The sequence below is a fragment of the Rhinatrema bivittatum genome, chromosome 4, assembly GCF_901001135.1.
Source record: "Rhinatrema bivittatum chromosome 4, aRhiBiv1.1, whole genome shotgun sequence".
Taxonomy (NCBI): Eukaryota; Metazoa; Chordata; class Amphibia; order Gymnophiona; family Rhinatrematidae; genus Rhinatrema; species Rhinatrema bivittatum.
Window position 1 is genome coordinate 201,360,359 of NC_042618.1, and position 25,744 is coordinate 201,386,102.

Genomic DNA, 25,744 nt, shown 5'->3' on the forward strand with positions numbered 1-25,744 from the left:
TGTCAATGTATTGCCTGCAAAGAGGCATCTGCCCCAGCAAGGATTGCCAACTGATATCAGGTTTTCAGGACAGGTTGATAACCCCACTGCATGCAGGGACTTGTAGTTCTGATTTCCCTTTTGAAATCCCTTAATAAAAGTAAGATCGGAAGCCTGCCTATGCATGCAGTGGGGTAGAACCAGGATATTCTGGAGCCAGTTGGCAACCCTAGCTCCTCCTGTGCCTGCATCAAATAAAGACCAACCTCTCCCTTCCCCCTCCTTCAGTGCTGATGTATCTTTGGCTTGACAATGATTTAAAGGTCAGTGATGGCATGCAGCAGGTGCTGGGTTTATTTTCACCTTTGAAGGTACTTTCAGATAAAAGTGGCGTTTTAGTGACTGTAAATCCAAGTGCTTTTCTGTAGAACATGCTCCTTTAGGGGGCATTTTAAAAATTTCTTACTTTATATAATAGAAATCTGTGGAGAAGCCTCTCACTTTTTCAGTTAGATTCATCTGTCCTTAAATATGTACACATGTTTTATCATTGTTTTTCTGTTTATTTCTTTTAAAGTTTATTTAACAAAGGCAAAAAATAATATAGCTCAATCCTTATGCAATATTCCAGTTAGCAAGGGTCTAGACGTTTATTTTTATGGATTTATTGGTTTATTTATAAAGCATGAAATATAAAAAGAAAAAAATCCCTTGATGTGGTATAGACAAACTAAAAAAAAAAATAAAAATCAAAGCATATAGCATCATAACATTCATAGCAAAAATAAAAAGAAATAAATAATGGCAGTTATTTAATTAAATAACAAAGCTAACATAAACAGTACATTTACATTAGCTAGCAACTTCCCCTCCAAACCTACTAAGAATATTATCATTAGACTGCATCCCAAGTGCAGTCAGTTCTAATTAACATAATGACTATATGAATCCCACTTATCTAACCCAGTGAGTCCACCCTTATATACTGTAGCACTGACGATACGTTCAGTGTTGTAAAACCTGTTCATATACAGGTGCAGTAATTATTTGCTCATAGGGGCTTATAGTGTGGCAGAAGAAGGTGACTTGCCTAAGGTCAAAGCAAGTAGCAGTGGTAAAGGCAAGACTTGAACTCAGGTTGCCTGCTTTCTAGGCCATTATTTTAACCACTGAACCACTTAATCATTATTTTGAATAGCTTTATAACCACTCCAGAGTTATTAAGATACCAAACATGTAACGTGATGTACCATAAACCAGTACAAAACTATTCCTGTTGTGTGAAATCATTATACACCTATTTATAGCATTTCTATAGCTGATATGAGGCAGAAATAGTGGAGCGGACCCCAAGGATCTAAACTTGTATTTTTAGTGCTGGCTAAGGTCTTTGTAAACCAGTGACAGCTGATGAAAGGTTGATCGGTGTTGGTGTTTTATCACATACACACACAGCATGGTGAGCATACAGCTGATGATGTTGATGGTGCCAGTGAGTGTGCTGGTGTCAATGAGTGAGCAATTGTACAGCAGATGACACACTAGTCTGACAATTGGAAAAGGCATGCACTGCTTGTCATTCTGGAAACTTCTATAAAACTGATTCTTACCATCATCTGTTTCTTTTCATGTCACGATCATTCATAAAAACAGACAGCAAGAGAAAAGTGCTGAATAAAGTAATTAAACTGATATAATGTATCCCCCTCAGGAGAATACCGAGGCTCTAGAGGCTACAGGGAAGGGACAGTGGGAAAGCACAATATGGAGAGAGGCTTAAATATTTGTTTTTCTTATCAGAGGAGAATGTTGAATCATGTTACAGCATATATGACAGGGATGGCCAACTCCAGTCCTAAAGAGCCACAAACAAGCCTTGGTTTTCAGGATATCCATAATAAATCTGTATGAGATAGATTTGCATGCACTTCCTCCATTTTATGCAAATCTATCTCATGCGTATTCATTAAGGGTGTCCTGGCCTCTTTGTGACTCTTAAGGATTAAAGTTGGCTACACTTGACATATGAAAATAATGTATATTTTACCTCTTACATTGCCTTTATTTTATTTTATTTTTTTTGCTCTCTTCATCTCAAGTGTTGTGCTGCCTCCCCACGGTTTCACATTGTTCGTTTGTCACTGGTCCTTGTACATCCCTCCCTTGCTCCCCAGCACCCCCAGTGCGTATCTCACCACTGGCTTCCTCTCAGTGCACCTCTTAGGAAGCCCGGAATGAAACATGTACTAGGGTTGCTGTTCATTCGGGAGTTGCCATCAGTAACTCCCTGAGCTTAGCTCAGGTGAGCAGTTATTACAGTAGATAATTTCTCGTTATGAAAGTTGCTATGCTGCCTGTTTTTCTTTCTTTTGAGACTTTGCTCTTTGGAGTGATACAGCAGCAACACCTGCCTCTCCCTTCATACCACAGTGAGTAAGACTTATCTGCAGAACTCGCTCTCCTCAGCAATGCTCCCAACCACCTTCCTTTTTCTCTCTCCACCCCCAAGACCCATCTTAAGCCTTCAGGGGAGATTTCAGTGCTTATCCTACCTAAACCTTTCCTGTAGCTGCCCCCATCCTTAGCCCTCTTAAGAACATAAGAAATTGTTATGCTGGGTCAGACCAAGGGTCCATCAAGCCCAGCGTCCTGTCTCCAACAGAGGCCAAACCAGGCCACAAGATCCTGGCAAGAACCCAAACACCAAGAAGATCCCATGCTACTGATGCAATTAATAAGCAGATGTCATTCCCTAAGTAAACTTGATTAATAGCAGTTAATGGACTTCTCCTGCAAGAACTTATCCAAACCTTTTTTGAACCCAGCTACACTAACTGCACCAACCACATCCTCTGGCAACAAATTCCAGAGCTTAATTGTGCGTTGAGTGAAAAAGAATTTTCTCCGATTAGTCTTAAATGTGCTACTTGCTAACTTCATGGAATGCCCCCTAGTCCTTCTATTATTCAACAGTGTAAATAACTGAGTCACATCTACTTGTTCAAGACCTCTCATGATCTTAAAGACCTCTATCATATCCCCCCTCAGCCCTCTCTTCTCCAAGCTGAACAGCCCTAACCTCTTCAGCCTTTCCTCATAGGGGAGCTGTTCCATCCCCTTTATCATTTTGGTCGCCCTTCTCTGTACCCTCTCCATCGCAACAGTATCTTCTTCAGGGCAACTACCATACCTATGTGATACATCAGCATTAATATGAATCTTAAAGGTGCAGTACTAAAAAATATATTTGTTAGAACATTCAAAAAGTGGTTAAACAAAAAAAGTGTTTAGACTCCCGCTCACTTGTTTTATGCTTCGATTTGTATTCATCCCTGGGGGAGATATTAAGCGGTTTTGCAGCTTGTGATAACTCTTACTGGGCCAGCAAAAAGCTTCGGAGACCTTGTAGATGTGGCATCTAAAAAAGATATCTGCGAGGTCTTGAAATACCACAGTATTGTTTTGCTGGCTCTTTAATAGGTATTGCAGCCTTCTAAGACCAGTTTTCTCCAGCACCAGTTCAGGTGCTAGGACTCTTGTCCTACGAAGGAGAGACTGATGGTTCTATATCACCATTGTCACTGATAAAAGATGGTCAGGATACTGCTTATCTGAACCTCACAAGAGTCCCGTGCGAGCTTCACACTGATATATGTAAGGCTTTAGTACAGTGCACATGGATTAATCATAACTGATTGAATACGATCGTGCACCTTCTGTTACACAAAATCTCTTTATATGTAATATATGTCTGTGTGTTGATCACTCTGTCATGCTCCAAAAAATATACTCATGTTGTCTTTTCAAGGCATTTAGAGCTGGGGGTTCTCAACCCAGTCCTCGGACACACCCAACCACTCAGGTTTTTCAGTCTATCCATAAAGAATATGCATGCGATTTGCATACAATGGAGGCAATCTGTACAGATGAGTTTCATGCATATTCATTGTGGATATCCTGATAATCAGAGTGGCTAGGTGTGTCCCGAGGTCCGGATTGAGAACTCTGAGGGTAATTTTATAAATTTGCTCATTAGGTAAAGTCTGCATGTATACGTTTGTTTTGAAAATTTGTGGATAATTGGCTTGGTATGTGCATAAGTTAACTCACACAATTACTCCTCTTCTTTGGAAGTTATAACTCGTGTAAGTAAACTTATGCACATATCTTTTCAAATAAAAAAAAACTATGTGCATAAGTCCCAGCTCCGCACAGATGCCACCCTCTGCAATGCCTTTCCCCTGTGCACATAAAAGTGCACGCATGCACTGTGTATGCACTTGCGTGTGTAAAATTACCAGTTGCATGGTTTTCTACAGGATTATTAATGTGGGGTAAGGCGCTACTTTACCCACTGAAATCCCATTGAAAATGATTGACTTCATTTTGTTAGTGTCATGACTTGCCCTGACGAGGCTGGGAGGAGTTAATACCTTGGACTAGAGGCCATGTACAAGCAAGGCAAGAGCATTCAGGGTTACTGCAACAGCTAGCCCAGTAGAGTCTGCTCAGCCAGGCTAGCGGTAGACCCCTGAAGGGTAGTCCACCATTTGCTGGAGTGTGAGAAGCTAGGCCTGTATTCCTTGTATTGTCTATATTAAGTTCTTCAACTGAGTTCTCAGATGGCTGCTCCATCTTGACCTCGCCTCCATTTTGGGCAGGTTCAAGCTGTCACAACTTGCTCTGATGAGGCCAAGAGGGAAATGCAGATGGGCTGCCAGGGCTTTCCCAGCAAAGGTCAGAACCCGGTCAGATGAGCAGTGAGTTCTCAGAGCGAAGTCCTCAAAGACTGTTGGACCAGCATAGGTCTGTCAGGTTAGATCTCCTTATATTCAGCCATCAATTTAAGACATACCCAGTGCTGGCCCAGTAGGGAGCATCCGGAGCCATCTTACTTAATCAGATTGCCGTGATAGCTCTCTTTACAACTCTTTATGAACATGAGTCACTGTGTGCACTGCCATTTCTCCCAGCCTTGAACACCTTTTGGCTGTGAATTCAATAGCACCTGATAGGTCATACTTTCTTTATCCATGACAGCCTTAGCTATTTTCTGTGTGATTCATGCAGGTAAAAACATGTTTAAATGCATAAAATATCCTGATTATTGTTCAGCCTCTGTCTAAAACAGCATGTGCACTTTTACCCGCTGGGTGAAGTACGTGTGCTGACTCAGCACATTTGTCTGCCTGCCAGGGCGAGTGTGCACTTTGTGAAACAGCATGGCTACCTTCAGCTGCTGAGAAAAGGGACAAGGGGAGGTCAGAGGAGTGAATGGATTCGCACACATACAGTTTTTATCCCATCATCTGTGACGGGCCTTTCATAATACTTCAAACCGGATTACATTCAGGTACTGCAGGCATTTCCCTATCCCCAGAGGGCTTACAATCTAAGCCCTCAAACAAGGCATATATGCGTGTATATGACCACAAGGAGATCTACGCAAGTATTTTATAACACGTGCGTATGATATACGCATGTTTTATACTAAATACGTATATCTCTGTCCAGCAACATACACATGCATATGTAGGCTTATGCGCAAATACATGCAATGCATTGAAACCATGTGTATCAGTGCATTGAAAATGTGTACTTTTTCTTACCAATTTAAAAAAATATACACATCTATATTTTATGTTTGAAAGTAAACTAGGACTCAAGTGAGTCATCCAGTTTTAAAACATGCACGCATAAATGAAATTAACCAGTTAGTTTACCAGTTAGTCCACTAATTTGCCCAGTCCTTCTCCAGGTCATTGAGACCTTCCTGGTTCTTCAGTCTGAGCTCCCCCACAGTTCACCCAGACTTCTTACCCTGCCAGTACTAAACAATAAATACATTTAAAATCATGTATGCCAGATAATAAGCAGGTGTAAAAATACATGAGTGCATTGGCAAATGTATACACATCTTTTAAAATAGCAACATACATGTGTAAGTGTTGACACCGCCCCTTTTTTTTACACATGTATATGTGCATGCAAAAGTGAAAATACGTGCGTATTGTTGATTTTTATAAAATACAGAATACACAAATAGATGCTACTTTCACACACACACATGCTGATTTTTACGTGCGTAACGTTTTGCAAACTCACCCCATGTTTGTACCTGAGGCAGTGGAGGGTAGCGTGGCTTGCCCAAGGTCGCAACGACCATCAACGGGATTGGCACAGAGAATGGACACGTAGGGAGTGTGTGTGCAAAAAAGGGAACGATAGATCTGAGCAAAAGACAAGTTTTCATTTTGAAAACTGTGGCTACTAAGACTGCGTCGGTCCTACTTCTGTAGAGATATTCCTACCTTGCAGACCACTGTAAACTCTATTAGTACCAGATAAATATAGCAATAATGAGATTATGCACGTGACTCATTCTCCTCTGCCCTCCTCTTTCCCTTGAGCTATACCTTTAGAAATCTGCAGCGTTAGCAGCAGCAGAGAGGAAGCGTGGAGGTGCCACGTCACAACTCAGCTTTTGCCAGCGCTTTCCTGTAATCCTGCAGCATCAGAGACCTTCTGCTCCCTGACAAGGGTCGTCATTAGTTCTGCTCAGCTTCGGAAGTCTGCCTTGTGCACTAGCTGTTAGATCGCACCATGTCCGTCGTGAAGAAGGCAGATCATGACATGTGCCCCGTTTCTAATCATGTCTGTTATAATTGAAACATGGTCACTCCCTGCATGCTTTACCTGGACATGGCAACATGTCTGCTGCACTTGAGTCATTCGGGTGTTGGTTTTCTGGTTGTCTGAGCATCCTGAGACGTGTCGTCATGCCCTGTGATTCTGTGGTGTAAGAGATGTAGTGCCTGGGGTTTTTGGTTTTTTTTATCCTTTCTTCTGGATCTGGAATATGATGCAGAACTGATTTCTCATTATGATGTAGAATACAGTTGAAACAAAAGATTTATCACCATAAAGGCCTGTTCTCTTTGAAAAGAAAAAGGTTTTGATTTTCAAACTTTTCTTGAGTACTTGAGCTATTAAACGTCAAAGGTTTAGCTTTGTACCTGGTCTAGACCTTTGTTAGAATATAACGGGAGGGTAACTTTCAAACAATTCTGCACAACCTTACGGAGATCTTCTTCAGTATTTTATAACTTGTGCACATCAGGTTCATACATATTATAAAATATGCTTATGTCTACCCTCTAACATACATGCAAATATCTGCAATGCATTGAAACCGCATATTTTTCTTGCCTGTTTTAGAAACACACATGCGTATATGTTACGAGCGCGCGTGGGCGCGGTCGTCTCGGGCGGGTGGTGAGCCCTTGGGCCACGGCAGGACCCCAGGAGGAGCCCAAGGCCACACCGTGGGAGGTGAGCTGAGCAGGCATGGTGAGCCAGGCAGGCAAGAACAGAAGCAGGAAGTCCGGCCCTCAGCCGGACCTGCATGCCTATGGTAGCCAACACGGGGAAGTTGACTAATGAACGGTCCTCCGACTGTTCCCGGCCCTTTCGGACCTGCCGCAGGGAACGGCAATGGGCAGCAGGCCGGACAGAGGCGAGGGCAGACAGAGTCCTTAAACAGACGACATCAGACAGGGCAGAAGCAGGCTGAAGCAGACGGAGACATCAGGACAAGGGCTGAAGCGAGACACTAGAAGGATCCAGGCGAGTAGGAACTCCGATGCTGGGATACTCACATCCGAAGCCCCCTCGGCTGGCAGAGGAAGACATCAGGGTACGGGCTGAAGCAGACACTGTAGACAAGGCTGGACGGGAACATTGCACTGTCCATCAGGGCGCCCTACTCAGCCCACCCGTGGGACTGAGTCACGGACCACCCTGTCCCAGACGCGCCCTACACAGCCCTGGGAGGCTGGTCGCGGACCACGCTGAGAAGGAGGGCGCGGGGAAGACCCAGGCGAACAGGACTCCGATGCTGGGAAACTCACATCCGAAGCCCTTACGGCTGGCAGGCACAGGAACAAACATCTAGGCAGGGTCAGAGACAGGCATCAAGGCAGAGACACTGGACATCAGGAACATCAAGCAGAGACAGGACAAGGCGCCATCAAACATGGAGGACCTGGATCGGCTAGGTTACAGGCGACTGTAATGCTCAGATCCAAGGCCGAAGACAAGCAGGAGTCGGAGTCACGGACCGGAGTCAAGGCAGGCTGAAGACAAGCAGGAGTCGGAGTCACAGACCGGAGTCAAGGCAGGCTGAAGACAAGCAGGAGTCGGAGTCACGGACCGGAGTCAAGGCAGGCTGAAGACAAGCAGGAGTCATAGTCATGGACCGGAGTCAAGGCAGGCTGAAGACAAGCAGGAGTTGGAGTCATGGAGGACCTGGATCGGGAGAGGCCACAGGCAACTGTGTAACCCAATCCAAAGGCAGAAGACAAGCAGGAGTCGGAGTCACGGACCGGAGTCAAGGCAGGCTGAAGACAAGCAGGAGTCGGAGTCACGGACCGGAGTCAAGGCAGGCTGACGACAAGCAGGAGTCAGAGTCACAGAGGACCTGGATCGGGAGAGGCCACAGACAACTGTGTAACCCAATCCGAAGGCCGAAGACACAGTGAACCGAAAGTCCTTAAATACTGGAGGTAGAAGGCAACTCCCTGGGAGGAGCTTGCCAGGACCGCCCACCGCTGGTCCTATAACTAGGGTAGAGAGCTGCGGGCCAGCCCCTAGGGAAGGGCGTCGCCCAACAGGAAGTCCAAACGCTGAGGCATGCAAGCCACAGGCACAGCTAGGCCTCTCAGGCCCTGGAGCAAGTCCTGGATGATGCGCAGGCGAGGCCCTGGCTTCAGAGCGGCCTCCAGAGGAAGGTAAGAGACCTCCTGCAGCGCAGCAGCAGGGGGGATCGCAACAGTATATTTTATGCATGAGATTTTATGCATTTTTGTATCGCTATTTGAGGGCGGGCTGGAGAAAGATGGAAGGGGGCAGGGGAGGGGTTATAATAATTGTAAAACGTAAATTGTATTGTGTGCATTTTGTGGTCCCTCAAGAGTGCAGCAGAAACCAATGTACCCTGGAAGGCTGTCTCTCTATGTTTCTTTCAATAAACAGCTCAACATATTTTATGCACATAAAAACGAAACTTGCTCGCATAAAACTCTATTTATGTGCGGAAGTCAGTATATTTTATAATTGAAATCATCAGTTTGCCAAAACCTCCACCAGTTTACCAATTCCTTCTCCAGTCATCGAGACCCTCCTGGTTCTTCACTCTGACTTCCCCCCAGTTCACCTAGACTTGCCACCCAGTCAATAATAAAGAATAGATGAGGTATGATATTAATTGCACAAAATAATTAGCAAGTGTAAAATGATGCGAATAAGTAAGTTGACAAAAGTACACATGCAAGTCTCTTATAAATAGCAACTTGTGTGCATATGTCTTGGCCTTGGCTTGCAACACTCCTATACCGCTCCTGTTTTCAACATGGAAATGTGTGCACAAGACCAAAAATACATGTGTACTTTTTATGCTTATAAAGTAGCATGTATGCAAGTTCACACTACTAACATGCGTATATGCTAATTTTACACATGTAAATATTTAGAAAATTCACTCCATAGTGAATAGCTTTTGGCAAAGCATCTGTGTTATAATATCGAGGTGTTTGGTGGATTCTTAGGGGCAACAGTGATAGTGACTCCCACAGGGAGGAGCCCCGTAGGGAACTGTAGCACCAGGCTAGACTCAGATGCACAAACACAGAGAATATTAGGGATGTGCAGAGGGACGCCATACGTTGCATTCAGGATTCGGATTTGTCGGGGGGCAGATACGTTGCATTCGGCAAGGGGGCCCCCACGATACGTTTATCTGTTAATTCCTATTCGTTTCCCCCGCTAAAATTAAATTAACTACAACCCCCCACCCTCCTGACCCCCCCCCCCCCAAAGACTTACCAAAACTCCCTGGTGGTCCAGCAGGGGGTCCGGGAGCCATCCCCTGCACTCACACTCTCGCTGCCGGTTTCAAAATGGCACCTATAGCCTTTGACCTACTATGGCATAGGGGCTACCGGTGCCATTGGTCAGCCCCTGTCACATGGCCATCGGCGCCATCTTGTGTTCCTACCATGTGACAGGGGCTGACCAATGGCACCGGTAGCCCCTGTGACATAGTAAGGGCAAAGGCTATTGGCAAAATTTTGATTACTGGCAGCCGATGGCCCGAGTGCAGGAGATCGCTCCCGGACCCCCGCTGAACTTTTGGCAAGTCTTGTGGGGGTCAGGAGGGTCCCCCAAGACTTGCCAAAAGTCCCTGGTGGTCCAGCGGGGGTCCGGGAGCGATCTCCTGCGCGCTCTCTCTCTCTCTCTCTCTCACACACATATGCTCTTTCATATACACGTGTACTCTTATACACATGCTCTCATATATGCTTTTTTACACACATACATATATGCTTTCATATATGTATGATCTCACACAAACATGCTTTCTCACACACATATTCTCTCACATAATGCTTTTTCACACACACTCTAATATGCTCTTTCACACCCGCATACTTTCACGTTTTCACACACATACATACAATAGATACTCGTATTTATGTATGCTCTCACACACATACTCTTTCATACACATGTTGTCTCATACACATACACCCCAATCTCCCTCTTCCTCACTCACACAGGATGAGCTAGCAGCCTCATTTTCTTCTGCTGCTGGAGTCCTCCAATTCTTCGGCCATCCAATGTTCTTCCTCCTATTCTTCGCCGCCAGCAGATTGGGGTGCACTGGCAGCCCAACGGGCCTTCTCCCACTTTTCGCCACTGGCGGATTGGGGCTCCGGCAGTGGCCTGTTTGGCTTCCTCCCATCCTTCGCTGCCAGTGGGTTGAGCTCCACCAGCGGCGTGTCGGGCCTTCTCCCATTGCTCACCACTGGCAAGTTGGGCTTCACTGGTGAACCACCTTGTCTCCTTTCTTCTTCACCGCTGGCGACCTGCAAGATCCCTTCACATTTTTCTCTTTTTTTATCCTCCTGGTGGCATTATTTTCCTGCACCGCCGTAAGGCTCCTCTTCCGGCCCATGAGGGATGGGAACCCCGCGAGCATATCGATTAAATCTGTTTGATGGCAAGGTGAGGCGGCGCTGAAGGATTGGGTTTTTTTTTGGGGGGGGGCCACTTTTTGTTGCTCCAAAATTTTGCCGCCTAGGGTTGCTGCCTCAACCTGCCCAGACCCAGTCCTCTGCTCCCATTTCCCATTCAGGGCTTTGGACTTGCCTCCTGTCGGGGTGCCTGGATTTCAGTCTCTGGAGCAGCTGTCATTTCTGTAAGTGGTCTCTCAGGTTGGGCTCCCCACTGCAGTTTCTGGATCTTGTTCTCAGCCATTGCTTCCAGTACCCAGACAGAGATCCCAAGCCTCATGGACAACATCCATCGTCTCCTGTGGCATGGGTTAGAACAGTCTGCAGCAGTTTTATGGCATATTTGTATAAATGTATATTGATTAATATACCAAAAAAGTCAATTTCTATTGTACATTTTTTAATCAAACATATATATTTATTTTACAAATAAATATTTTCCAATCTATGTAGCTGTCTGGTTAGGTTATGATATATAAATTTCCTTTCTGTGTCCTGGTTTTTTAATTCATTGTTTTTTGCTTTCTTCTCTCACCTCCCTCCTATAATCTCATCTTCCTTCTCTTCCTCTAGCCTGTCCTTCCTCTCATCCACTCTTCCTCCTCCCCCTCTCTTTTTCATATGTTTTCTTGCTCTTTCCTGTCCTTCCCTCCTATCCTCTTTTTTCCTTCCATCTTCTCCATCTTCTTCTTCCCTCTTCTCAGTTCTTACTCTCAAATCTCATCAATCCTCCCTCTCCTTTGTTGTACTCCCTCCCATCTACTGTCCAGGTTCTAACACTCCCCTCAGCCTAGTTCCTCCCAGTGATTCTGCCCTCACTATGTGCTCCATGTTCACAGCCTAGCCCATAAACGCACAGCCATGCAGCACAGGCTGGACATCTGAGGCTGCCAGGTGCATGAATCCAGTGAGTCAGGGGGAGATGGAAGCAGGCTGGTACTTGCATGCGTACAGGGTGATAGACTGGCAGGCAGGTGGCGGAGAAGGTTACCCTGCAGCAGCCTAGTGATAGCAGGCACAGTGCTGGGCAGCTGCTGTGAGTCCACAGCCAGGGTCAGATTCTGCAGGCACTGCATGGACCTGGGCGTCCATACTATAGACTGGTTAGCCTAATATCAGTTCCAGGAAAGGGAGAGGATCGATCACATGGAAGGGGAGGCAGCCAATTAGGAAGAACTGGCATGTGTTCAGAACCAATAGCTCCTGGATGTTTACATTAATTATGGGTATCAAAATAGTCTTTGTGAGGAGAGGTGGACATGGTGGGGGCTGTGTATGCTTTTCTGACCCTATCAGAAAGAGATAAAATAAAGCATTAATGAAAAATGAGGAGCCTGACATGATTAGAGTCAGAAAGTTACATCTGTTTATGCATCCTACTTCACTCTCCCTTTTTCTTGGGAGCTGAGACTTTGGCAAGACAGGACAGGTAACAAGGTACATTACCTTGTGAGGGTTGGGTTCATTAGCAAAGGGAAGCAGTCCAGTAACCGGTAAAGCAACCTATCCGTGTATAACAAATAAAGGGATGTACACACTTATTGTTTGGCAGTTAAATGCCAATTGAAAAAATTACTGAAATGTAAATATATAGGCCAATATTTAACAGGAATGTAAATATATAGGCCAATATTCAATAAACGACCTGCTGAATATACCAGCCAAAAGTTTTCCGGCTACATTTAGCCGGATAACAAAAAATCTAACTGGATATATTTAAATATAGCCAGGAAGGTTTTTTTCTTATCCAGCCTTGTGTGGCCAGATAACGTGCTACTTAACCAGGTATCTTTAAAAGATATCCAGCTAAGTAGCCCTGTAGGTAAAGAATGAAACTGAAATACATAAATGGGCCAGTGGATCAATCCCCTCCCTCCCCCACAAAATAACACAGGACGGAATCCCAAAATCCAAGTGAGAACAGAAAGTATTAAGGAGTAGGTAGTGATCAACAGTGTCATAAGCAGTGGGTAGGTCAAGGAGGATAAGGATTGAGTAAAGGCGTTTGGTTTTAGCCATAAACAGGTCATTGGAGACTTTAGCAAAGGCTGTTTCTGTGAAATATGGAAGGTAAAAGTAATGTGAGATTATTGAGAGTGGCTTGAGATGACAGAAAGACAAGACAGCAGAAATGAACAACACATTTGACTAGTTTGGATGTGAAAATGAGGAGGAAAATGGGACAGTAAGGCAGATAGGGTTGTGATGTTGGAATATTTGTTTATTACTGGATAAATGGTAGTTCTTCACAGCTGGAGGAGGATTGGCACTGTATCTTGGCTGGTGATGTCTTAGCATATAATCACTTATTGTAAAAGGTGTTACTTAAAAATAAGGCCTCAGAACCAGTTCACAGGGGCTTGGGGAATAATCATGGACTCTTTTTAAGCCACTCATGTTTTTAAACTTCCCATCCTAAGCATTCTGGGATTTGTAATCCCAATACAAAATACGGAACTATAAATCCCAGAATGTTTAGAGATGGGTGATAATAAGAAAGGACTTGCTCAATGCCTTTGTTGACTTGGGATGTTTGACATTAGTCTGGAAGATCTGTTTACATACCTGTTTGGGTCAATCTCCTCTTCAACAACATTCAGAAGAAGGGGAGATATAGAAGGTGATGGAATATTATATAACCAGATCCTAAATGGACTGATAGATGCTCAGAGTTAACCATTTACAGGCTTGGAATCAATGTTAGACTTAATTACATTTCTGCTAGAAAACCAATAGGACGGCATCAAGTTGGCATCACTGAGACTTGTGTTGCATTTAAATGATGATAATTGAATACCTAATAAAAAGAAATGAAAATGATAAATTGAAAAATAAAAAGATGGTGACTTAAGATTTCCTGGCACATTTTTCTAATTTTTTTTTTTGGTCCAAAAGTTTCTTCCTGCTCCTTTAAGCCTTCTTTTATTAGGAAACAGAGAATTTCCCATGTTTTAAATCCCCATCTCAGCCATTGTCATGACGGTCTTTGGCAGGGACTATAGACCTTGGCTTCTGCTGGAACCTGGTGCGTGTGTATCTTGACTGTGGCCAGTAGATGTCGCTGTTGAAAAATGATTGGGCCTCTTTCAATCCCTTCTTGTCTAGGGCCTTTGAACGCAATCTCTACAGTGTCTCCCACTGTAGCTAACCTAAAGAGAAGACGATGGATTAGGGACTCAAATCCAGATTCTCTTCAGCGCAGTGCCCAGGGCTACTGCTGAGCCATTCAACCCAGTTCCTTGATAATTTCTTATTTTAATGCTTTATCGATAAATGTCTTTGTAAAAGGCAAATGCATTGTCCATTAATCCCATCTGACCCTGTGATCATACAGCTTTGGCACCTTTTGAGTACAGGACTAGTTTTGCTTTGCCTGATGCTCTAGTGCACCTCTTCCTAAATACCTTTTTTTTCTATCTCTTGACAGATCCTGTACGACAGTCCGAAGGCTCGACGGGAGGTGGAATATCATGGTCGGGCCTCAGGTGGTCCCCACATTGTACACATTCTCAATGTTTATGAGAATATACACCGTGGGAAACGATGCCTTCTCATCGTCATGGAATGGTACAGGCCATTCATTCTGATCACTCTGCTTTTCTTCACCAAGGTCTTTGCCCTCCTTGTATATTAAAGGAGACTTGGATCAAACAACTCATATTTTTCAGGAGCCTGCTTACAACTTTGGTCTGCAAATTACTTGGTGGGATCTTAAAATCCAAAACAATTTGTTAATCCCTAGTTAAGGTTGGTGGATCACAGAGCTCAAGAAGTACCACTCAAGAGTCTGAACGAGTGGTATTTCAAACCCCTGCCTTGCTCTCCATATATCAGAGCCATAGCCAGGCAATTTGGCACCTATGGCCAAGTAGGAGTTTGGAGACTCTTAATGTTTTTTTAACTTATTGCATAATACTATTAGTTTATAATCTATAAGTAGCCAGAAGTGTGACCTTTAAGTCTGTATGGATATGACCCTTATTCTCTACCCAACTGATTAGTTACCATATTTTTCGCTCCATAAGACGCACTTTTTTTTCCCCAGAAGTGGGGGGAAATTGTCTGTGTGTCTTATGGAGCGAATATAAAAAAAAACTAAAAAACTAACTACCCCCTCCCCCCAAGACCTGACAAAAGTCCCTGGTGGTCCAGCGGGGGTCCAGGAGTGATCTCCTGCACTTGGGCCGTCGGCTGCCAGTAATCAAAATGGCACCGATGGCCCTTTGCCCTTACTATGTCACAGGGCCCGACCAGTGATCGCTTCCGGACCCCTGCTGGACCACCAGGGACTTTTGGCAGGTGTTGGGGGAGTCAGGAGGGTGGAGGGTTGTAGTTAATTAAATTTAAAGGGTTGGGATGGGGTTTTTTTTTGGGGGGGTAGGGTTCCCTACAGAAAGAAAACGATAAAAGTTTTCTGATCTGGGGAGTGGACCAAAATGGCCCTCCCTAGACCCAAAAACGAAATGGGGACACACACAAATTTTATGCACTCTCCTAATTTGCTCCATAAGACGCACAGACTCCTGGGAACAGAGCCGGTTTAGCACACCATTATTTATTTATTTATTTTAAAATATCCCCCCTCTGAATCCTAGGTGCGCCTTATGGTCAGGTGCGTCTTATGGAGCGAAAAATACGGTATTTATATATTCAATTTGATATACCGCTTGTTATAAAAAAAAAATCTCTAAGTGGTGCACAATGTAGTGTGGCCCTTTCATAGGTAATAAGGTTGTTCCTGTGTGAATCCTGGGTGTTAGTGCTGGTATGCCAGGTTTGCTATAAAGGATCTGAGTACATTTTTGTCAGTTTTTTTGTGGTGTTATCACAAAGTGCCTGATGGTGGAGAGAGTTTTTGTTGTCAGTCAAATCTAGAACCCAGTTAGTTTAATATAATCAAATCCTATAATTCAATAGAAGAGAAAAAGGCATGACATCATGGTTTAAAAGGCACACACTTCTTTTTCAGTCCCTACCACTTAACAAGCTAGAGATCAGTTTTGTATTAGAAAATGTTGTGGGTGGGTTGTGGATTTTATAATTACTAATACATATATAGATCCCTACATCGACATTACATGCTAGCATATTCCTTCCCCGCTGTCACACAAGGCAGAACACAGGCCAGCACTTATCTAATACAGACTAAAGGGACCACAGATTAGAAAAACATGCCAACAAAAACTGAAACTGAAACCCAAGAAACCAGAATCTATGAGCAGTGCAACACAGGAGAAAGAAAAACAGAAATAGAAATACATTTCCACCTGTACTGACCAAAATTCAAAGATATAAGAAATGCACATTCCCAAGCTGACATGCTTGTCTCTTTTAATTAAAAAAAGGAAAATAAAGTAGGGTTTTTCTACCTTTTGTCGTGTGGACATTTTATTTGGTCCTACTCTCTCATTTTGGCTCTTTTCCAGGATCACCTTTCCATTTTCTATTTCTTCTCTCTCCTCCTTTTCTTTTCCTACATCTGTCTCTACATTGATCTTTTCCTTTCATCTTCTTTCTCCATTTCTCTGCTTTCTACCCTCTCATATCTGAATTTCACCTCTCTTCTTCACCTCTCTAGTCATCCATTCTTCAGTCTTTCTCTCTTCATCTCTCTCCTACCTACCAGTTTTCTATCTCCCACTCTCACCCCATCCTGTTCCCCTTTATCTCATGCCTTCTTTAGCCTCCTATTCCACCTGTTTTTCACTCATTCCCTAGTCCCCCCATTTCCACCCTCCCCAACCCTCATCCACCTTCCTTAACCTCTAATCCCCTCACCAGCCACAGCTCCTTTCTAGTCACTATTCCTCTCCTGCCCCCTTTCTTCTATCTCTTACCCCTCTAGTCGAGCCTCCTATTTACCCCTCTTGCACTGCCTTCCATGCCCCATTCCCACTTTCTGTCACAGAACCCAGCTCCCTTTCCAGTATATATTCCGGGTCATTCACAAACTCAATCATACCTTCCCTAGCCGATCTAATACACGTCCACTCATACCCAGTTGCAGATTCTGTACTGCCTGCCCCAAGTTCTTGCTCTCTGTATCCTCCACTCTGAATCCCAGATTCCCTGCCCTCCTGAGTCCCCACTTATCCCTAATCGCCTAATCAGTGCTCTCCCCATCAGTTTCCAAATTCCTGTTTTTTCCTTATTTCTCTCAAGTCCCTATTCCTCCCTTGCTCTTCCAGTCCCATCCCAGTACCTGAGTCTCCCTGCTGTCCCCACCCCAGTGGGCATCATTCTTCCCCTGCTCTCTCTATCCCCAAGTGACAGCTCCATCTTTCCTCTCCAGGCCCCCGTTCCACTGTTCTTCCCAGGCCTCATTCATCCCTTGCTCTCCCCTTCCCTAGTGACAGCTCTGTCGTTACCTGCTATATCCCCACTAGTCCTCGTTCTTCCACCTGATCTTCTTCCTCCACCCCAACCCTTGAGCCAAATTCTCCCACTTAGGCTCTGTTCTTTCCCTGCTCTCCCCCCCAAAATCCCCATGTCCTCCTGTCTTGCTCCCTCCTTCTAAGAAGCTTCCTACAGGCGCTTCTGCCCCATGCACAGAGCATCGTCTCTGAAACTGGATCTCACTTGTTTGACTCGCAGGGCTTTCGCTCTACGGAACCCCATGCAGTTCAAGTAAACACCATTTGAACTGCCATACAAACAGCTGATGTTTGAACCTCACATAGCTCCATAGATCCAGAGCCCTGCAGTTCAAACCGCAGAGCTCAGGTTTCAGCCACAGGGGGTAGGAGCCACTAGACCAGATTGGGGTGGGAAAGATGAAGCCCATGTTCTTCCTGCACTGCCGGTCCCAGGCATGGATCAGGCATTCATTTAGCGAGCCGGCAGTGCCCTTGAGGAAAGACACCTATGGCCGAGGCCATATTGGCCATAGGCTAGCTATGCTTCGCCATATATTAACTGTGGTTAAGCCGTAGGGATCTGCTGCTTAGTAAAATTAGTCACACACAAGCTCCAATAAGTGGGAATCAGTGATGGCTGAATCATAAATCAGGAACTATGAGTCAAATGGAAGAGTAGATCACAAATTTTAGATCAACTAATCTCTGAAAATTATTACTTTGTTTATTAAAGTGGTGGAAAGAGGGGATTGATGGTCAGATTCACGTTATAATCCCATCCTTTTCCCACCATCATTGAAAATAAGAGTTCAAATGTTTTCGGATATCATGGGTACCATGGTCTGGTATAGAGATGCAGGCAGTATGGGGGTACTTCCCTCCTGCAGGTATGCCTAACCATGCTATTTTTCCTGGCCCTTGCTCCCATGCATCATCTGTTCCCCTCTAATCTCTGCTGCAAAAGCCCTTTCTTCACACACATTACTCTATTTATTTTGGTTCCGCCTTGTTTTCAGCATGGAGGGAGGAGAAGCTTTTCACCCGGATTCAACAACGAGTGATCAAGCATTTACAGAGAGAGGTATGGTAGACATTACAGGCAGGAGGTTATCCACAGTGTGCCTAGACATTATTTCCAAACCAGTCCCTCCCTAAAATAAGTGATGCAGCTGACCATCAATCGGACTAGGGCATTGTATAATCAATGCATGCCAGAAAACTTATCTGGAGATGATAGCAGCAGCAGGCTTCATGCCCGTTCCAGAGAAACATCACAGAACTATTGCTGCATGTTTATTTGAAAGCTCAGCCTATTTTAGCTGTATGTATTTTCAGCATAAATCTTCTCATTAATGGCAGGTGATGGCAGTTTCCAAGTGAAATGCTGCATTACTGTATGTGTGCACGCACAAGCTGTATAATGCATGGATGAGCAAGTGGTGCTCTAGGTTCCAGCAAAAGGCTAAGATGTTACAACTGCCTTGATTTATTTTAGAGGCTTCTGAAATAATGAGAGATATCGGCTCAGCCATCCAGTATCTCCATGCCATGAACATGGCTCACCGTGATGTCAAGGTGAGTAGGGAGGGTGGGACCTGCAGAGGTGCTGATAGTATGGTGACATATGCAGAATGTAAACATCTGGTCCTAATCAGCTGTCAGGCATATAGAACATGTAACATATATGTAGCAAGCCCTTGTTTACACTGGGTTGGTTGGTAGTCTTCATCACTGTGTGTTTTTCTTCTGTTATTTTGTGTCCTATCCACAGCCAGAGAACCTGCTTGTACACATCCAGAGAGAGCACCGCAGACCTCAAGATTACAGATTTTGGATTTGCCAAAGAGACAACTCTGCAAAATGCACTGCAGACTCCCTGTTACACTCCATATTACGTGGGCAAGTCTTCAGATCCATACCTCTCCATCCCTTCCTGGTGCTCTTTTTCCCTGCTCAGCTAGACAGAGCTCTGGCTTTCCAGATCAATCACTTTTTATAGCTTGGCGTAATGTATCCAACTTGATTCACAAAAACAGCCTGCCCACTAATCAGTGTCCCTTAGGGCAACCACTGTCCAGAACTGTTTTTAATTCCCAACATTCCTGTTGCAATATCTCAGCTTTTATTTAGTTTAAAAAAAAAAAAAAAAGGGTAATTTGTTTTCCTGCTGTGTCTGGCAAAACTTGTCTTTAACCTGATGCACATCAAAAGGGTTTTATGATATGTGCCTCATTTCTTCCCTATTTTTTTTGGAGGATAGGATTCCTGGCATTAATGTTTTTTCCCCTTTCCTTGTTTTTTTCACTAGCACCAGAAGTACTTGGGCCAGAGAAATATGACAAGTCATGTGACATGTGGTCCCTGGGTGTGATCATGTACATCCTGTAAGTATCAGAGGTGCAGGGATGGGGCCAATACCACCCAGTACTATACCATGATCCCACTGATGTTCAAATCATGTCTTCTAGATTACTCAGCTCCATGCTAAGTATGGATAGCAGCATTTCTGTGCATCTTTTCTAGAAAAAGGAAAACTGCTAATTTTCTCCACTCTTGATCTTAGTTGTTCTCAGCATTCTTTGCTGTCATCCATGAATGAGTTAAATGTTGTTATTACAAGGCACAGCAGATCCACCCAGCTTTCCCCCTGTTTGGTTGTGGTTGCTCTGTGAGCAACAGGTTACCATGTGGTGTGAATTGAGAGCTGGGAGCAGCTGGTATCCTATACTGATGATCCTGGGTGCTGTCTGTGCCTCTTTTACAGCTTATGTGGCTTCCCTCCCTTCTACTCCAACCGGGTCAGGCCATCTCCCCAGGGATGAAGAAGAGGATTCCGCATGGGCCAGTACGAGTTCCCTAATCCTGAATGGTCCGAGGTTTCAGAAGAAGGTAGGAAGTAGTCCCCAGAAGCAGAGCTGCTTTCTATTGGCTACAGCTCCTCTGACAGTAAGACAGGCTGACCTTCATGCACCAGTTCAGCACTACCCAGCTAAGATTAAACCCTACCTCCAGATCATCTCTGCCCACCTCTTTTTAACTGCGTTAGTTTTACCCAGGTAATGACTCACCCAGCCAGAACTTACTCATTTGGGAGAGTGGGAAATAGAAAATTAGCATTGTTTAATATGCAGATGTATGTAAATATGACACATCATTGCTGCAGAATTTTCAAACTTTTGCCAAAGAATCTACCCTTGAGCTGCCACAGAAAACTGGGAGCTGTGCATGTACCTATAAAACATGGAGAGCAGATGACAATGCTGTACACTTCTGGAACACTCTGACCTCATCAAAGTGCGACCATTACCCAGAATGCCCTGAAGAACTGCAGGAGTTCTTGAAAAGGGGTCCAAATAAAGCAACACAATGACGAGGAATTCCAGAATAAATAGAGATCCAGTTTAGTTCCTCTATACAACAAGATATATAAAATGCAAAAAAAAGTATTTTTTTTCTAGCACTTCTCTTCATCTTGCTCTCTGGGGGACCCCTCTTTCCTCCCTAAGGAAAAGGGGGGCCCAATAGTGGGAAGTAAGGTTGGCATCTGTCATATCCATGTCATAAGAAACAGGCTAATTCAGACCATGCTTTGCCCCCAGCTCATACCAGGGTTTCTAGCTTTGATTTTCATACAGCTATAGGAAGAAACAAATGAGCAGAGTCAATGTAGTTTTATCCCACTGTCCATGCATGGACTTATAATTCTGACTGTCCATGCATGTAGTGGGATAAAACCATGTTGAATTCCCCAGGAAAATCAATATAACTCGTGGGTTTTATTTCTTTTAAATGAAGAAAATACTCAGTTCAGTTTCCATGGGAGCAATATTCAACCACTGAGCAGCTTGGTTAGCCGGATAACCATATCCAGCTAACTAGCAGGGTATATTCAGCAATGCAGTTAGCTGCATAAGTTAACCAACTAACTCCAAATATCAGAGTCAGCTGGTTAACTTAGGTGTTAACTCCGCTCCTTCCCAGAATGCTGCCTACCTGTCCCCGACTTATCCAGCTAAATGTAGCCGCATAAGCGCTCAATTGGCTTTTGCATATGGACCTCTATAAAACTTAGTGACTACAGTTCATTCACAGACTGGATTAGGTACATCCCTTGAAGAGTAATCTATGACATCTTTAAAATAATTGTGCCAATCAATATGAGAATGAAGAAGACAAATTCTGTGAACTTGCACAATCAGTGACAGTATTTCCGAAAAAAAATCTAGGACTGGGTGCACTTCTAACCAAGGGCACCTTAGTTCTCATCTCTAAACACAGAATTACTAAAGAAAACCCTCCTCAGTTCTTTCATTGTAAGCCCAGCTGCATCTGGAAGAAATCTTTCACTTACAATTCACCTTTAAGTTGCATTATTCATATTATATGCGTGGGCTCAAATCTTTATTTCATCAGGCATTAAAGAAGCTTCCAGGAAGCATTATGCAAATATCTTTAGGAACGTAAGTGTTCTTGGGTGAAAGAGTAGTAAAAGCAACAGAAAACAGAAGAAGAATTCTATTGAGACCAGATACTGGCATTCAGTGTTGTCAGCTCTTGAAAGAATCGGCGTAGATCCTAATATGTTTTTCTGTACATTTTCTACATTTGTAAACAGGTGCTTGTTAAGCAGAGTACTGAGCAGATGTGATCAGTAAGAAAAAGCAAAGGTCTTGCTGTAATTCTTTTCAAATCATGTTAAAAAAAGCTTAGGGACTTAGTTTAATCTGTACTTTTGTCCATCTGGAGGTACAATAATATCTATGAAAATTCAACACCCGAATGCAGACTTGGGGAGAGTAGGTGGAACATGGGATGGCTAGAGCTCTATTGAAAGGATGAGGTCATTTTTGATAGGAGCCAAGCTGAGAAGTGTTAGCCTGGTTTTCACTATTTTTTTAAATCTTGCCTGGCTTATCTTAAGGTCTGCTTTTCAACTGGAATGTGATGATGCAACAATCCGCCTCTGGTCGGTCGGTCAGTCAGAATGGATGCGATAGAATCAGCCGCTTTCAGAACAGTCGGTGACATCACAAAGACTCACTGTCAGTTACAGCCAAGCCAACTGGCCTGCAGCTGTATTAGGAGTTACTTTAACATTCTTTTAAACAAATGCATTGGGCCATGATATAAACATGTCACACTTTTAATGGATGCCCAGTAGATAAAGGTGTTATTGTTTACTCATGAGAGAAGTGGCTTCAGTGACTAACCCATGTCACAGAAAAACAGCCCTCTCCCCTCCCCCACCCCATTCATTAACAGTGAGCATTAAGCCTTTATCAATGAGCAGCATCTACGTATTCAAGTTTTTCTTCACAAAAGTTCTTATATGAAATGCCCGTTGAATGGTCCCTTTTTGCACCTCTCCAGCATAGCATTGATATAAGAGGTTAACAGGTCCAGAGAGATAATAACAGAGAGTTAGGAATTTGGTGAAGATAGTTTTGTGGCTCAGTACATTCAAGATTTGTGGTGTATGGTGCCATATTATACAGTCATAAGAGAGATTTAGGAGAGAAAATGAAGAGATGTGAAAACTCCCACTGGTGGGAATGCTAGAGAGAAATGAAGCAATCAAGCTGTTTAACCACATTTTCTCCCCCTTCCCCCACCACACATCAAATCTTTATTATTAATTGCTCTTAACTGTATTGACCTGAGTATGCAATTCGAAAGGCATTCTGATACCTGCTACTTGATAATGTCTACCCATGCCCCTCTAGTTTTGCAGATCTTCACAATTTTTGTCAGCTCCCTTGGACCCAGGTTTCTGTCCTGTGACATAGCCTTTCTGGAGCCTCGAACGGTGCACCCAGCAACACACTTCTGAGGCGTTGGGCCTCCCTCTCCTATTGTGCCAATGCTTTGATTGAGCCTGATTGTTTGAACTGCAGAAGGGGGCGGAAGATTCTTTTGAAAGCTGCAAAGCAGTTGCACGATGGCCGGCAGTGTGTCTAGCATGATCCAGTGTCCAGTTGGAATGAATGAATGAGGCAGCCTCTGATGATGGAGACAGGATGGGACCCCAGACGGGAGGAAAATGCTTCAGACTGTTTGGAGACTGTACTGTAAAGTGAGCCACATGTCTGAATTACGCAAACAGGAATGCTGTTATTAAGAAGAAAGTGGGGGCAGAGAAGAAAATAAATATTACTTGTTTCCTCTCTTTTCAATGGCTACAATTCTGGGGAAGCATTCTGTACCAGCTCTTCTGGGCAGATCAGCCACCTAGAACCAAGTGTTTTGCCAGAAAACAAGTCACTGAGAAGCCAGGTCTGTTGGAGGAACCAGTTATAGAGGATGAGGAGTGGCCTGAAATCCCAGTCTCTACTGATACTGTGGAGATAATCGGAAGTTTGCTGAACCTGATGGCAGCCAAAATTACCGGCAGCCTAGATCCAAAGTTGGCCGAGGTAGCCCAGAAGCATTCTAATAGACATGATGTTGCTGAAACCTGTACAGACCGAGTTTAGAGGATTCGCCAGCTGCCATTTCCAAAAAGCAGAGTCTCTTGAACAGAAGATTGCTTTCCTGAAGGAGCACCATGAAAATTCGGAAAATCAAAATAGGCAGAATAATTTAAGGTTTGTGGGTGTCCCTGACAAAATCACAGGACCTGACTCACTAAAGCAGCTAACACCATTGAACTAGATAAGAGTTGCTAGTGGAATAAGGAAAACATTAAAAACTGAAGGCACCAACACAGATCACCGAGGTACTCTATTCTATAATACATGGGTTTTAGAAACAGCCAAATTCCAAGTAATCTTAAACTTCGATTTGGATAGATAAGATTGAAACTGTTTTAAAACCACACCACCCAGGCCTAGGAGCCTCATCAAAATCAAGTCATTATTTACCATATCAAACTCCACACTCATGTCCAGTGCTATTATCAGAGCATCCCTTCCCACGTCAGCCTTAATCCAGATCATGTTAAACATAAAATGGAATGTGGACTTGTGAAATCGTTGGTGTGCCGCTCTCTCAAGTATTTTAGACTTAAAGGTCAAGTATTTGAAATAGGCCTATAATGGCTAACATCCTCTGGATCTAGCCCCTCTTTTCTCAGGAGAGGGACTGTACAGGCTCCCTTTAAAGGGGATGGAACCAGACCCTGCCGTAGGCTAGCATTGATTATAGTAATCAAATATGGAACCAGGCCTAGATCCTGCTTCTTAAGCTTGATGGAAGCAGGTCCAATATCAAGGTAGTAGGATTTGATTCATTAAAAAATGTTTGTATCACCAATGCCGACACTTTGTTGAAAGACATACATTTTCTTTTTCTACTATAAATAGTTGTATCATTTAGGATAGTCAAATCAGTCTTTTCCTGGACAACATCTAATGGATTTTGAAGAGTTTGAAATCTTTCCTTCAGAATAGTCTGTTAAACTATTTAAGAATATGTTTACTAAATATGTCTTAGCTTTCCAGTCATCTCTGGCAGAAAGAGAGGAAACAATCTTGAACAATTTTTGTGGGCAACATTCATCTTTTTCAAGTTGGTTAGAAAAAACTCTCTCTTAACCATTTTAATAGCAGATTTATAATTTACAATATCAGTTTTCCAAGCTAGAAAATAGTTACACGGTTTTGTCTTTCACCATTTCCTCTCAAAGTGAATACATTGCTTTTTCAGAAGATTAAACCCAAAATGATACCTGGGAAAGTGACAAGAAGACGGAAAAAACTTAGTGTTGAGGGTTGCTGCCTTGTCTAGAACAGGAAAGAATTGTGTTCCACATATAAACTTGAGTGTGCATGAAAAGCTCTGAAAATGTTTCAATAACATTTAGCTGTGCTGCCATAAATTTGATATCCATATCTTTAATATTCCTATAGAGCTTTACAGAATTTTCATCTTTGACACCCAATTTATCAAGCGAAAATGCTATTAATGAATGGTCTGTACATGGAAAAAAAGATATATTGAGTTAAATTACTTGTAAAAGCAACATCAAACAGTATAAAGAAAAGGTCCAGCTGTATGTGTTAGGGAATGTATATGCTGAGAAAAGCCATGATCTTGCATTGAACTTGTCATTATATTTTTGTGGATCATCCACATGGATGTTAAAAACCCCTAGTATTATTAGTATATTTAACTTATATTTATGATATAAGCTTCAAAATCTCCTGAAATGAAAATTGATTGGAAAGGGGTGGTCTATAAACAAGAAGACAGGAACAACTATTTTTTACCCCAGATTTAATATTCATGCACAAACAATGTCTCAGTTTTGATCTTTCTTAAATTTAAAGATTTATGGTAGATAATTGATACAACTCTTCCTTTTTATGTGTATCCGAGTGGTTAGCTGCAGCCAGGGGT

General features: G+C 43.4%; 1 protein-coding gene across 1 annotated transcript in view; it reads left to right on the forward strand.

The window, feature by feature from the left end:
* The window catches only part of MAPKAPK3 (MAPK activated protein kinase 3), a 99,847-nt gene that overhangs the window by 47,734 nt on the left and 26,369 nt on the right, over window positions 1-25,744 (forward strand). The window contains exons 3-8 of the mRNA XM_029599540.1: window positions 14,479-14,618; window positions 18,424-18,488; window positions 18,903-18,982; window positions 19,179-19,306; window positions 19,716-19,791; window positions 20,172-20,296. Coding sequence (XP_029455400.1) covers window positions 14,479-14,618; window positions 18,424-18,488; window positions 18,903-18,982; window positions 19,179-19,306; window positions 19,716-19,746 — 444 coding nt within the window. The 3' untranslated portion in view covers window positions 19,747-19,791; window positions 20,172-20,296. The remainder of the gene's footprint in view (window positions 1-14,478; window positions 14,619-18,423; window positions 18,489-18,902; window positions 18,983-19,178; window positions 19,307-19,715; window positions 19,792-20,171; window positions 20,297-25,744) is intronic.